Source organism: Bos grunniens, chromosome X (genome assembly GCF_055505025.1).
Source record: "Bos grunniens cultivar Pamir isolate PY7600 chromosome X, Bosgru_T2T1.0, whole genome shotgun sequence".
Lineage (NCBI taxonomy): Eukaryota > Metazoa > Chordata > Mammalia > Artiodactyla > Bovidae > Bos > Bos grunniens.
This window is the reverse complement of record NC_141194.1, coordinates 60,782,525-60,796,282: the sequence shown is the minus strand read 5'-3', so window position 1 is coordinate 60,796,282 and position 13,758 is coordinate 60,782,525. Positions and strand designations below refer to the sequence as shown.

At 37.7% G+C, this 13,758-nt stretch overlaps 1 protein-coding gene across 10 annotated transcripts in view; it reads left to right on the top strand.

Annotated features, from left to right (window-relative positions):
- OPHN1 (oligophrenin 1) overlaps positions 1-13,758 on the top strand; it is a 726,794-nt gene that overhangs the window by 358,498 nt on the left and 354,538 nt on the right. For all 10 annotated transcript variants that reach the window (XM_086388458.1, XM_086388461.1, XM_086388460.1 and 7 more), the window contains exons 12-15: positions 1,496-1,574; positions 3,934-3,967; positions 4,513-4,575; positions 9,024-9,098. In XM_086388458.1, coding sequence (XP_086244584.1) covers positions 1,496-1,574; positions 3,934-3,967; positions 4,513-4,575; positions 9,024-9,098 — 251 coding nt within the window. The remainder of the gene's footprint in view (positions 1-1,495; positions 1,575-3,933; positions 3,968-4,512; positions 4,576-9,023; positions 9,099-13,758) is intronic.

Genomic DNA, 13,758 nt, shown 5'->3' with positions numbered 1-13,758 from the left:
CCTAAATAGGAAAAATGTGTCTGTAATAGGTTTAACTTCGTATCTAGTCTGCAGCATCTGCTTTATGTTTTTTGCCCATTTTCTTGCTTTCCTTCTTTCTAGCTTCAGGATCCATCTGGGTAATTATTTTTACAGAGATTTGTAGACTTTCTAGCCCCATAAGATATGTCTAAAAGGTTGGATATTTCTTAGAGAAAGGTAAACTTGAAAAGAGTCCAGTACTGAAAGCGAAGTCCTAGTTTTCAATTGATTCTGGCTTAAAGATCATTTGGGGGCTTTACTTATTAAGGAGTACTTTAATGTAGTAAGAGACAGAAGGACAGGTAGGATAGGAATCCCATGGTATCAGACTAAAAAGGACCTACCAGTTCATCAGATCCAAATCTTTTATGGCTAAAGAAATTGAAGCACAGTGACTTTTCCACTGAACTCTCTTGTCATTACTCTGTTACTGTTTCATGACTCAGAGAGGTCTCATCTTAACATGGAAGGAGAGAGAGGAACAAATATCTCCTGGTGGCACAACTAGGCAGAGAATGGAAGTGACCTTATGCCTGCAAGTAATATGATTAATCCCCAAATTCCAGTTTGGTTTTGAAGGTCCGAGAAGAACAGTGTATACCAAATTGGGGTATATCTGGGTATATAGTTGCAGTTACTGGAAATAAATAAAACAAAATTGGATTTTAAGTTGTATGTCATGCAGAAGAGGCCTTATAATGTATTAGCTAAGAAAGAACATGGCTGCTGGAATAAAATTCCTAAATCAAAACCCTGGCTCTACACTTACCACGGACTCAGGTAACTTCTCTGTGCCTCAGTTTTCCCTTCTGTAAAATAGGGATTTCTATAGTCCCTGCTTTATAGGCTTCTTGTGTAGATTAAGTGAATTTATACCTATAAAGTACTTATAGTACTATGGCACTTGCTGAGCATTCAATAACTAGTAGTTGTTATTATTTATAAGATTGCTTAAAAAAAAAAATAAGATTGCTTAAATCAGCCAGAAGGCCTCCCTGTGCATGTTGTTGACTTCTTTCCAACCAAAGTGCTCCTTGGACATCCTAGGTGGTAGAAGTATCAAAGCCATTTTCCTGATACATGTACTTACAGTGAACATGCTCAGAACCATTTGAACTCAGACCAAATGACTGGCTTCTAAGAGCAAGAGGCAGGGAGAGCTTCAGTTTGTTTTAAGCACACAGTGGTATCAATTTAAGTCTGTATTATGGTGAGGTGTCAGCATCTGCCTTCATATTTCCTTGCCTGACCCTGGCATGAAGCCACCAAGATACTACCTCCACCAATGTTTCCAAAATTACTGTTCTCTAAGTTCCATTGTTTTTCTGAGTAAACAAAGATTTTGAAAAATTGGCAATCTATATCCCTGTGTCTGCTCAGTGTCGTAACTCTCAGGGCTGAGCAGAACCCTAGATTATAAGACTCAATTCTCTCAGTTAACTTTTCTGCTCTCAACTTGTCATTTATTCCTTAGACCAGGAACCATCACTCTGCAAGCTCTTTCAGAAGCTAACAGAAGACTATGGATGGAGGCTATGGATGGGAAAGAACCTGTAAGTTACCCTGGGGAAACCTCAGTAACATAGGCCAGTATATGATTGTGCTCTAGTGGTAGCAGTGAGTCCAGGACAATTAAATGGTGGTAGATAATTCATACTCAAAAGTTTAGAGTTAGAAGGAAATGCTGAATAACATTTCTTGTTTAACAAGTTAGGCAACTTGAGTTCCAGAGATGGTAAAGGACTTCTCTAGAATTAGCCTCAGAAAGGCATCACAAGGGACCAGAAACTAGGTCTCTCAGCTTCTTTCTTCTTATACAGCTATGCCCACAAGGTTTTCTTAAGAAAGAAATTAAGCCTGTTTGTAGTTTATAGCATTAATATGTGTTCATATATAAGGATGGAAAATAATTTTCATGACTGTGAACAAGCATTTATTAAGATTTTATTCAGAATGGTTTTACTGCCTCTCCCTTACATTCCTAAGTCAGCTTATTCTCTTTAAGGGCAGGAGATGGCATTGCCATCCTATATCCCACAATGCACCATTCCATTTAGAACACTGTTACATAGGATTACAAGGAATACTTTTACAGGGCTAACAATTATCATAGAAAGACCAATATGAACAGTCAGGTCACCAAAAAGCATTTTTTTTCTTCAGTATCTTCTGTGTAGGTTTCTTCTTGTGGCATATGATGTAATGTCAGCTTCTTAATTTTGGAATCCCAAAAGGTTATATTTGGGTCTGGTTCTGCCATTCAATGATTGTGTGACCTTGAACTACTTATTTAATTTCTCTGAGATTCTTCTCTTTGATGAAATGGCTTTAATAATTTCTGTTCTAGCTATCTCACATAGTTTCTTTGAAAGAAATCAATTGAAAGCCAGTTTGTCAACCATAATATGCTGTATCAGTTTGAAGTTCTTCTCACTGGTCTGAAGTCTTGGTACAAAGCTACTGAAATTCAGTAGTATTTGGGTACAATCTAATCTTCTTGCCTTATGCAAGGCAAAAGCTTGCTAAAATGGAGAATACATTACAGGGACTTCTTTCTGTGGTTTCTAGTGCCTTGAAGACTAGTGAGGAAGGCCCAGCTATAAGATTGCATGTATAGCAACTAAGAAGATACCAGGAGAGAACTGGTGTTGTAAGGACCGTCATCCAGAAAATAGGCCAGGGCCTTTCTCTGCTCCCTTCTCTCACAGAAACTTGGAACTTAACCGTTACATGCCTATGATATTTTTCTAGCAGGATACTAGCAAGCCCAGCAAGACATTTTATTCTTTTTTGTTGTTGTTCATATTTATTTCTTATTTTTTAATCAAAATATACTTAATTTACAATGTTGTAAGTCATTTTACTCTTAATTCCCTCTCCTAAACTTGCTCCCCCTTTAAAGTTTTAAAAATCAAAGGATACAGATGGCTTTTTGTGAAGAATGATGTTAGAACATGGGCCCTCTGAATGTGGATCCTTATCAACTTGACCTGTCTCACTGACCTATCCATGGGCATACACATATAGGCAGAAAATTTTATTTTAAAATGAGAGATTGTTAAAACAGATTATACAGATGGCACATAGAGGACTTATTTCCTGCATTACTAATGTTGCTTCTGCTCTACTAACAACCCCCCTCCCCAATTCACTAATATTACACATAGTAAGAAGATCAGTTCTTGAAGGAACATCTACTGCAACGCTGATAATTTTAGAGATATGAATTTTGAAGTCTAGAGAATGAATGGGACATGCCTAAGTTTCATAATGATGTAGCCATAAAGCCAAGACTAGGCTTCAAGAATCAAGGATCTCCTCTTGTTTCTCACATAGCTATCACAATTCATACTTTAAGATGACTCAGAGAAAGTTCGTTGAATACATGGATCTCTTTCAGATGGGCACTTGCTTTTCTACCCATCTGGGTAGAAAATACCCACTAACACCTTTGGGTAAGGAGATTGGTATTAGTAATATTTAAATTTTACCATCAGCTATTCAACACTGCAGTCTCCTATCCAGATCATTGAAGGTTTGTTTGGTGAGGCTTATTACAGCAAGATCTAACTCTGCTTTCTTCTGCCAATAACCTGGAGAAAACCACTTCTTTTCTGTCATACTCTCTTGCTCCATCAGAAACAGTTTTACATAAGTAAATGTCTAAGATGGGTAGGCTACCACTGCAGTGAGCTGTGTGAAATCCAATGTAATCTTCAGGGATTGTTAATCCTACTGTTTCTAGTGACCTAGGCAAAAATGATTCTGTTTAGCCTGTTTATTACTTGTTAAACTCTTAAAGTCACTAATGCTTTTGATGGCTTATTTGAGGAAAGATATTTAATTTTTCTATACTTACCTATAGTTATTTGCAATATCCATGGCTCTTTCTGTCTCTTTTTTTTTTTGTAGATCTACCACAGCCCTATAACAAAACAGGAAGAAAGTAAGTTAGATTTCTGATCTACTGGCATTATAAACTGTTAGCTATCCTAATCACAGTAAATCCTATCATGAATAATTTGTAATATTGATGCAAATATATTTATGGATACCTTTGTGTGAAATGAAATTCAGACCTGCTTTTTTAGAAGATGTCTTTCGATTGAACTAAGGAAGTCACTTTATCTATCTTAGATATTTGGTGGGGTAGTTGTAGTAATATAGAGAAACACTAATTATATTCTTATTTTTCTAGACACACAATAGAAATTGTGTGCATTTCCAGCCTAATTTTTCACACTTGATGTAGCTCATGCCTCAAGCAGATATACAAAAAGGGTCAAGTAAAAACATTTTGTGTTATAAGAGTAACACAACTCTAACCACTTCTCTCACCCAAATGAAGAATCTTTCCGTTTAATGGTGATTGAAGGAGAGAGACTAAAGCCCTAATTCTCTCACTGTAGTCTGTTAACCAGATCCCTGAAGGTTTTTTAGGTGAGGCTTATTGCAGCAGGATCTAACTCTGCTTTCTTTTGCTTGAAACAGTGGAACTGAATGAAGTGGGATTCAAGTTTGTTAGGAAGTGCATCAATATAATTGAGACCAAAGGTAAGATATGAGCCATAGCCTTGGCATCAATTGAATCTGTTTATTCTTTTTTAAATGATTTTAAAAATGTATTTAATTTTTATTGACATATAGTTGATGTGCAATATTAGGATCACATCCTTGTCATGGCAAAGAGGCTAGCATAACTCAATAAAGCCATGAGTCATACCATGCAGGGCCATCCAAGACAGATGGGTCACAGTGAAGAGTTCTGACAAAACAAAAACCTCCAGTGATCCAGTGGAGGAGGAAATGGCAAACCACATCACTATTCTTGCCTGGAGAACCCCATGGACAGTATGAAAAGACAAAAAGATATGGAACTGGAAGATGAATCCCCCAGGTTAAAAGGTGTCCAATATGCTACTGCAGAAGATCTGAGGGCAATTATGAGGGCCATTACTAATATCTACAGAAAGAATGAAGCAGATGAGCCAAAGTGGAAATGATGCTCAGTTATAGATGGAGGTGAAAGTAAAGTCCAATGTTGTAAAGAACAATAGTGTATAGGAACCTGGAATGTTAGGTCCATGAATCAAGGCAAATTGGACATGGTCAAGCAGGAGATGGAGCGCGTGAACATCAAAATCTTAGGAATCATTGAACTAAAATGGACAAGAATGGGTGAATTTAATTCAGATAACCATTTTATGTGTGTGTGTGTGTGTGTGTGTGTGTGTGTGTGTGTGTATATTATCTACTCTACTACTGTGGGCAAGAATCCCTTAGAAGAAATGCAGTAGAACTCATAGTCAACAAAGGAGTCCAAAATACAATATTTGGGTGCAACCGCAAAAAGCGCACAGACAGTTCATTTTCAAGGCAAACCATTCATCTCCACAGTAATCTGTCTATACCCCAAATACTAGTGCTAGAGAAGCTGAAGTTGAACAGTTCTATGAAAACCTACAAGACCTTCTAAAACTAACACCAAAAAAAATGTCCTTTCCATCATAGGGGATTGGAATGCAAAAGTAGGAAATCAAGAGATACATGGACTAACTGGCAAGTTTGGCCTTGGAGTAAAAAACGAAGCAGGGCAAAGGCTAAAAGAGTTTTGACAAGAGAACTTGCTGATCATGGCAAACACCCTTTTCAACAACCCAAGAGACAATTCTACACATGGACATCACCAGATGGTCAATACCAAACTCAGATCGATTGTGTTCTTTGCAGCCAAAGATGGAGAAGCTCTGCAAAGTCAGCAAAAACAAAACCTGGAGCTGACTGTGGCTCAGATCATGAGCTCCTTATTACAAAATTCAGGCTTAACTTGAAGAAAGTAGGGAAAACCACGAGGCCATTCAGTTAAGTTCAGTTCAGTCGCCCAGTCGTGTCTGACTCTTTGCGACCCCATGAATCGCAGCACGCCAGGCCTCCCTGTCCATCACCAACTCCCAGAGTTCATTCAAACTCACGTCCATTGAGTCAGTGATGCCATCCAACCATCTCATCCTCTATCGTCCCCTTCTTCTCCCGCCCCCAATCCCTCCCAGCATCAGAGTCTTTTCCAATGAGTCAACTCTTCGCATGAGGTGGCCAAAGTACTGGAGTTTCAGCTTTAGCATCATTCCTTCCAAAGAACACCCAGGACTGATCTGCTTTAGAATGAACTGGTTGGATCTCCTGGCAGTCCAAGGGACTCTCAAGAGTCTTCTCCAACACCACAGTTCAAAAGCATCAATTCTTCGGCGCTCAGCTTTCTTCACAGTCCAACTCTCACATCCATACATGACTACTGGAAAAACCAGAGCCTTGACTAGACGGACCTTTGTTGGCAAAGTGATGTCTTTGCTTTTGAATATACTATCTAGGTTGGTCATAACTTTTCTTCCAAGGAGTAAGCATCTTTTAATTTCATGGCTGCAGTCACCATCTGCAGTGATTTTGGAGCCCCCAAAAATAAAGTCTGACACTGTTTCCACTGTTTCCCCATCTATTTGCCATGAAGTGATGGGACCAGATGCCATGATCTTCGTTTTCTGAATGTTGAGCTTTAAGCCAACTTTTTCACTCTCCACTTTCACTTTCATCAAGAGGCTTTTTAGTTCCTCTTCACTTTGTGTCGTAAGGGTGGTATCATCTGCATATCTGAGGTTATTCATATTTCTCCCAGCAATCTTGACTCCAGCTTGTGCTTCTTCCAGCCCAGTGTTTCTCATGATGTACTCTGCATATAAGTTAAATAAGCAGGGTGACAATATACAGCCTTGATGTATTCCTTTTCCTATTTGGAACCAGTCTGTTGTTCCATATGCAGTTCTAACTGTTGCTTCCTGAACTGCATATAGGTTTCTCAAGAGGCAGGTTAGGTGGTCTGGTATTCCCATCTCTTTCTGAATTTTCCACAGTTTGTTGTGATCCACACAGTCAAAGGCTTTGGCATAGTCAATAAAGCAGAAATAGATATTTTTCTGAAACTCTCTTGCTTTTTCCATGATCCAGCGGATGTTGGCAATTTGATCTCTGGTTCCTCTGCCTTTTCTAAAACCAGCTTGAACATCTGGAAGTTCACGGTTCATGTATTGCTGAAGCCTGGCTTGGAGAATTTTGAGCATTACTCGGCCATTAAGTATGACCTAAATCAATTCCCTTTATACAGCTGTGATGAGTGGATTCAAGGGATTAGATTTTGGAGACAGAATGTCTAAGGAACTATGTATGGAGATTTGTAACATTGTATAGCAGGCAGTGACCAAAGCCATTCCAAAGAAAAAGAAATACAAGGAGGCCACGTGGTTGTCTGAGGAAGCATTGCAAATAGCTGAGGAATGAAGTAAAGCAAAGACAGGGGAGAAAGGGAAAGACATACCAAACAGAATGTGGAGTTCCAGAGAATTGCAAGGAGAGAAAAGAAGTCCTACTTAAACTAACAATGCAAAGACATAGAGGAGAACAGTACAATGGGAAAGGCTGGAGATCTCTTCAAGAAAATTGAAGATCTTATGGGAACATTTCATTCAAGGATGGGCACAATAAAGGATAGAAACATTAAGGATGTAACAGAAGTAGAAGGTATTAAGAAGAGGTGGCAGGAATACACAGAAGAACTATACAAGAAAGGTCTTAATGACCCAGATAACCACGATGGTGTGTGGTCACTCATCTAGAACTAAACATCCTGAAGTTTGAAGTCAAGTGCGACTTAGGAAGCATTATTACAAACAAAGCTAGTGGAGGGGACAGAATGCCAGCTGAGATATTTAAAATACTAAAAGATGATGCTGTTAAAGTGCTGCACTCAATAAGTCAGCAAATTTGGAAAATTCAGCTGTGGCCACAGGACTGAAAAAGGTCAGTTTTTATTCCAATCTCAAAGAAGGGCAATGCCAAAGAACGTTCAAACTACTGTACAATCGTGTTCATTTCACATGCAAGTAAGGTTATATTCAGAATCCTTCAAGCTAGGCTTTAGCAATATGTGAACTGAGCTTCCAGATGTACAAGATGGGTTTCAAAGAGGCAGAGGAACCAGAACTCAAATTGCCAACATTCTTAGGATTATGGAAAAAGCAAAGGAGTTCCAAAAAGACATATACTTCTGTTTCATTGACTATGCTAAAGCCTTTGACTGTGTGGATCCCAACAATCTGTGGAAAATTCTTAAAAAGATGGGAATACCAGACCACCTTACCTTTCTCCTGAGAAAACTGTATTATGGTCAAGAAGCAACACTTAGAACCAAATATGAATAATTTGTGGTTTCCTGCTTTTAGTGATAAAGAACTTCAAATGGCATATAAAATATTTTTAAATACTATCTGGCACTTTTCAAGCAGTGTTATGATAGTTCCACTCTAAATAAATAAGAGTTCAGTTTCTGCCACAATACATATTGATTTAAAAATTGTTGGGGACAAAGTTAAAATCCAGCAAATGTGGCATTAATATTTTTCTAGGTTGATAATACTTTCTTATTTCTGAGAATGTTTTGAATGTAGGCAAGGGTAGCATATAAGCCAGGGCTCTTTTTTTCCCCTAAATGTTGCTTCAATCTTTCTCAGTACACAAAATATTCATTTGCTTCACACCTGCCATACTCTAGCTCTCTCTTACTTTATATCCCTGCCCAAGGACAACTTCAAGGTTGATATCTCCTCCTTTTTCAACTAAACCCAAGCTTCTTTCCAAAATGATGATGCTGTTCTCTGTTATCCGCTGCTAATCACATAAGCATTTTTTTTTTCTATTTACTATAGAATGTGTTCTTTTCTAGTCATGTTATTGAGGGTTTGGTACAATCCAAATGAAAGTATGGAAAGAATAATTTGCAGAGATGTTTCAGGACTGTTTCCTTATTGTAGAGGAGGGCTGGAGAGATTGGAGACAGTAGGGAGATCCTTTCTTGTTTGAACTAAATCCATTGTGTAAATACCCACTTTTTCTACCTTGAGGGAGATGAAAGTTCTAGCTATATTAATAAAGCTGACCTGGTTTTCTTTCTCTAGGAATCAAGACAGAGGGATTGTACCGTACCGTGGGCAGCAATATTCAGGTTCAGAAGCTGCTGAATGCCTTTTTTGGTAACAATTTTAATTTCATAATTGTTTTGGAGAGTTGTTTGTATATTAGAAAGAAATATGGCTATAAGAGAAAGGAGACATTGATAAAGGTTGTAGAATATATTTTTAAATATAAAATGTACACTTACTTGCCTATGCTGAGTCAGAGACACCTTTCCTTGAAACAATGATTAGCTTCTCTCCTTCTCAAATCTGGATTCTACCCCAACCTCTCCATTGGAACTACTCTGGCCAGGCATAGAAGGTATATTCTTGTGAAATTCATGAACTCTTTTCAGTTTCTACCTTACTTGGTATCCTTATTGACCACTCCCTCCTTTTGAATCTTTCTCTCTACATGACATTTATGATTCAACAGTCTCTTAATTCTTCTAACATCATGTATTATTCCTTTCAAGTGACTTTTGTCAGGTCCTTTTTCTTCTTATTTTTTAAATCTTGTCTGGGTATTTTCCAGCCTTCTATCTTTGCCCCCCATTCACTACTTCAACATGTTTTCCTAATGATTAGATTTTTATCTTAGCTATGGATCATATTTTTCTTTTTTTTACATAAGTCTGGTAAGTTTTGTTACATGCTGTACATCGTGACTTGAGTGTTGCAGTTTTGGTGATTTATTTTTTAGTGTGTTGAATTTTATTTTGCAGTGAGTTATTTGTGTATCAGATTGCTTCATTTGAGGATTATTTTTAATCTTATTAGGACAGATATAAAGTATTCTTTCCTGGCTAGTTTAGCCTTACATTTAAGGTCTAATTTCTTTTGTCTCTTCATTTTTAGTGTTTGGAACTTAAACAGTTGCCAGCTCTGTGTGAGTTCTGGGTATTCTTCAGAATAAAGCTTCTTGGTATTTCTTTGTCTGGCCTCATGGATTTTCATCTTAGGCACTCATGGTTTTGTATTCAGTGACAGACTCAAGTGGACTCACAGCTAAGGGTTTTTCAGTTTTTTTTCTACATAGATCCCTCTTCTCTGGTATTCTGACCTGCAAAGTTTACTCTGAACTTCTAGTTAACTCAGCCTTTCTGACCTCTGATCTTTGTCTCTTCAACTGAGCAAAACGTCCATGCTCAGCTTGAGCTCTCACTCCCAATGCTACCATCCAGAAAATGTTTTCAGGTAGCAAACTGGTAATGATAAGGCTTATCTTGCTTTTCCCCCTGTTTTAGGGTTCTATACTCTGTATTGTTCAAGTACTACAAACAGCTATTTCTTATATTTTGTCCCAAATTCTAATTGTTATCACAGGAGAGAAAGTCTGGTTCTGGTTACTTCAACTCTCTTTGCTTTTTACTAGCACCTCTGCGCTGTCAACACACCAAAATCACTAATCCAGACATCATATCATGAGTTCTAAACTAATGGATCCAGTTTCCCACTGGACCTGTGCTTTTCAAACATATTTAGGTCATGGTGCACATTGGGCTTCCCTGGTGGCTCAGTGGTAAAGAATCTACCTGCCAAAGCAGGAGATGAGGGTTCGATCCCTGGATCAGAAAGATCTCCTAGAGAAGGAAATAACAACCCACTTCAATATTCTTGTGTAGGAAATCCTGTGGCTAGAGGAACCTGGCAGGCTACAGTCCACAGGGTTGCAAAAGAGTCAGACATGACTTAGTAACTAAACAACAACAGCAACATACTAGAATGATCATATCTGTGCAACACACTCTGGTAAATGGATAAAACTGATCATGGCTGAGGCAGTAATCCCCAAAGGCTGAGGAAATCAGTACTGGAATTTTTGCACAAGATCTCTGTACATAGATATTCCACAAGTACATCTGATTTACATGCCCAAAATTAAACTCATTTTTTATGTCTTCATGAAAACCTGCTCTTCTTCCTGATTTTGAATGGTGATGAGCTGTTTGGTAATCTCAGTTCTCATAAAGTTTCATAGAACAAGTTGAGTGTGGAAAGTTGAAGTTTGGATAAAGCATATATTTTTGGTCTTTTCTGTGGTGCATAACTTAACTTCCACAACCTTACAGACTTGACATCTCAACCTGTTAGTACTTGAGGGTGCTATAGCATCCAGTAATAACAGTAATGTAGATTTTGCATTGCAAATTACATCACTGATGCCTCAATATATGTCTTTGTTTATCACTTTACACTGTTGACTTTTAAAAATGTAAGTTCTGTTTTCCTGGCCAATTGACATTGTATTTTATAAGCTAAAGGACATTTCATATATAAAACAATTGACAGCATGGCCGAAGATACTTAGTCTCTGAAAAATTATTTAGTCTCATAAATTATTTAGAATTATATTTCCAGTATCACTACATTCTTCTACCTGATATATAATAAGCTAAAACAAAATGTCATACTACTCATCCTACTGATTCTGTTATAGGGTTCAATAGGACTGAAATGGTTCATTCAAATCACACATGACGGTACAATTCAGTTGGTATAGTGCATCTGTGCACATCAACCTTCAAATAGGAATATCTAAAAAATAGACAAAGAAGTTCTGAATATAAATATTTATAAATATAATGTGAAATAGTGTTAATTTACTTATGTATGCATACAACTGGTAAACCTTGATCCCTGGCCCATTATCTAAGTAATTCTAGATCTGGTGATGATCCTAATTCATTTATTTATTAATTTTAGCAAATATTTGAGTACCTACAAAGGGCCAAGCATTACACTCAGGGCTATAGATTAAACACTGAACATATTGCTTGTATTTCCTGTCTTTGTGCGACTTATATTCTATGGAGAAGACTCAGCTAGCATATAATCTATACTTATGTAAGGAGACCTCCCTTCAAAGCTTCTCTCGTATTATGTCTTCTGGAGATTTTCACCAGGATACTCAATTTCGCTGCTTCTTTTGACCTACCCTGATCTTTTCCCACACCACTATGAATTGGCTGCCTTGGCTTCATGTAGGCTCACCATAATTTATCCAGGAAGAAAAGCATTCATTTTCTTTTACCAGTATATCTTGTCCTTAATTCTTTCCTTAAGTCTCATGCTCTTTTCCAGCTATTTTTAACCCCTAAATCTGTATACTGTAGACTACCTTCTATGACATCTCCTATAATACTTAACTGTAGGCTTTCTTCTGTTGTTTACTAGAGCCTTTCATACTTCCTGTACCTAAAAAATATGTCTTTTTGGCAAATAAAATATAACAATCAAAAGGGATATATCCACAATTAATAATTATTTTTCAATCAGTTTGTTGGTTTACTAGTCACATTTCTCCCCTACCCTAGATTGTTGCATGATCAGTTCAGTTCAGTTCAGTCGCTCAGTCATGTCCAACTCTTTGTGACCCCATGAATCGTAGCACGCCAGGCCTCCCTGTCCATCATCCAACACCTGGAGTTCACTCAGACTCACGTCCATCGAGTCAGTGATGCCATCCAGCCATCTCATCCTCTGTCGTCCCCTTCTCCTCCTGCCCCCAATCCCTCCCAGCATCAGAGTCTTTTCCAATGAGTCAACTCTTCACATGAGGTGGCCAAAGTACTGGAGTTTCAGCTCCAGCATCATTCCTTCCAAAGAAATCCCAGGGCTGATCTCCTTCAGAATGGACTGGTTAGATCTCCTTGCAGTCCAAGGGACTCTCAAGAGTCTTTTCCAACACCACAGTTCAAAAGCATCAATTCTTCAGTGCTCAGCCTTCTTCACAGTCCAACTTTCACTTTCATACATGACCACAGGAAAAACCATAGCCTTGACTAGACGAACCTTTGTTGGCAAAGTAATGTCTCTGCTTTTGAATATGCTATCTAGGTTGGTCATAACTTTCCTTCCAAGGAGTAAGCGTCTTTTAATTTCATGGCTGCAGTCACCATCTGCAGTGATTTTGGAGCCCCCAAAAATAAAGTCTGGCACTGTTTCCACTGTTTCCCCATCTATTTCCCATGAAGTGATGGGAGCAGATGCCATGATCTTCGTTTTCTGAATGTTGAGCTTTAAGCCAACTTTTTCACTCTCCACTTTCACTTTCATCAAGAGGCTTTTTAGTTCCTCTTCACTTTGCATATTCAAAAGCAGAGACATCTTTTCATGTGCATTTTGGGCACCTGTATGTCTTCTTTTAGATCTTCTGCCCATTTTTTTCACATTTTTAATCTATCTTTTGTTTAAATTAAAATAAATTTTATTGGAGTGTAGTTGATTTACAATGTTATGTTAATTTCAATTGTACAGAGTGAAGTAAGTCATATAGTAATACAAATATCATGAAATCATTTGTATGTGGAATCTAAAAGAAGGATACAAATGAACTTATCTACAAAACAGAAATAGAATTACAGATGTAGAAAACAAGCTTATGGTTCTCAGAGGATAAGTTGGGGTGTATAATTTAGAAGATTGAGACTGACATATACATACTACTATATGTAAAGTAAGATAACTGGGAAGGATCAACTGTATACCTCGGGGAACTCTGCTCATTACTTTGTAGTGACCTATATGGGAGAAGAATCTAAAAACAAGTGGATGTATGTATATCTGCCTATTTTTTGGTTGGGTTGTTTGTTCGGTTTTTTATGTTGAACTGCATGAGGTGTTTGTATATTTTGAACATTAATTCCATGTTGGTTGTTCTGGTAGTAAATAAATTTTCCCATTCTGAGGACTGTTTGTTCATTTTGCTTTTTAATTTTGGGGGAGATATCATTGA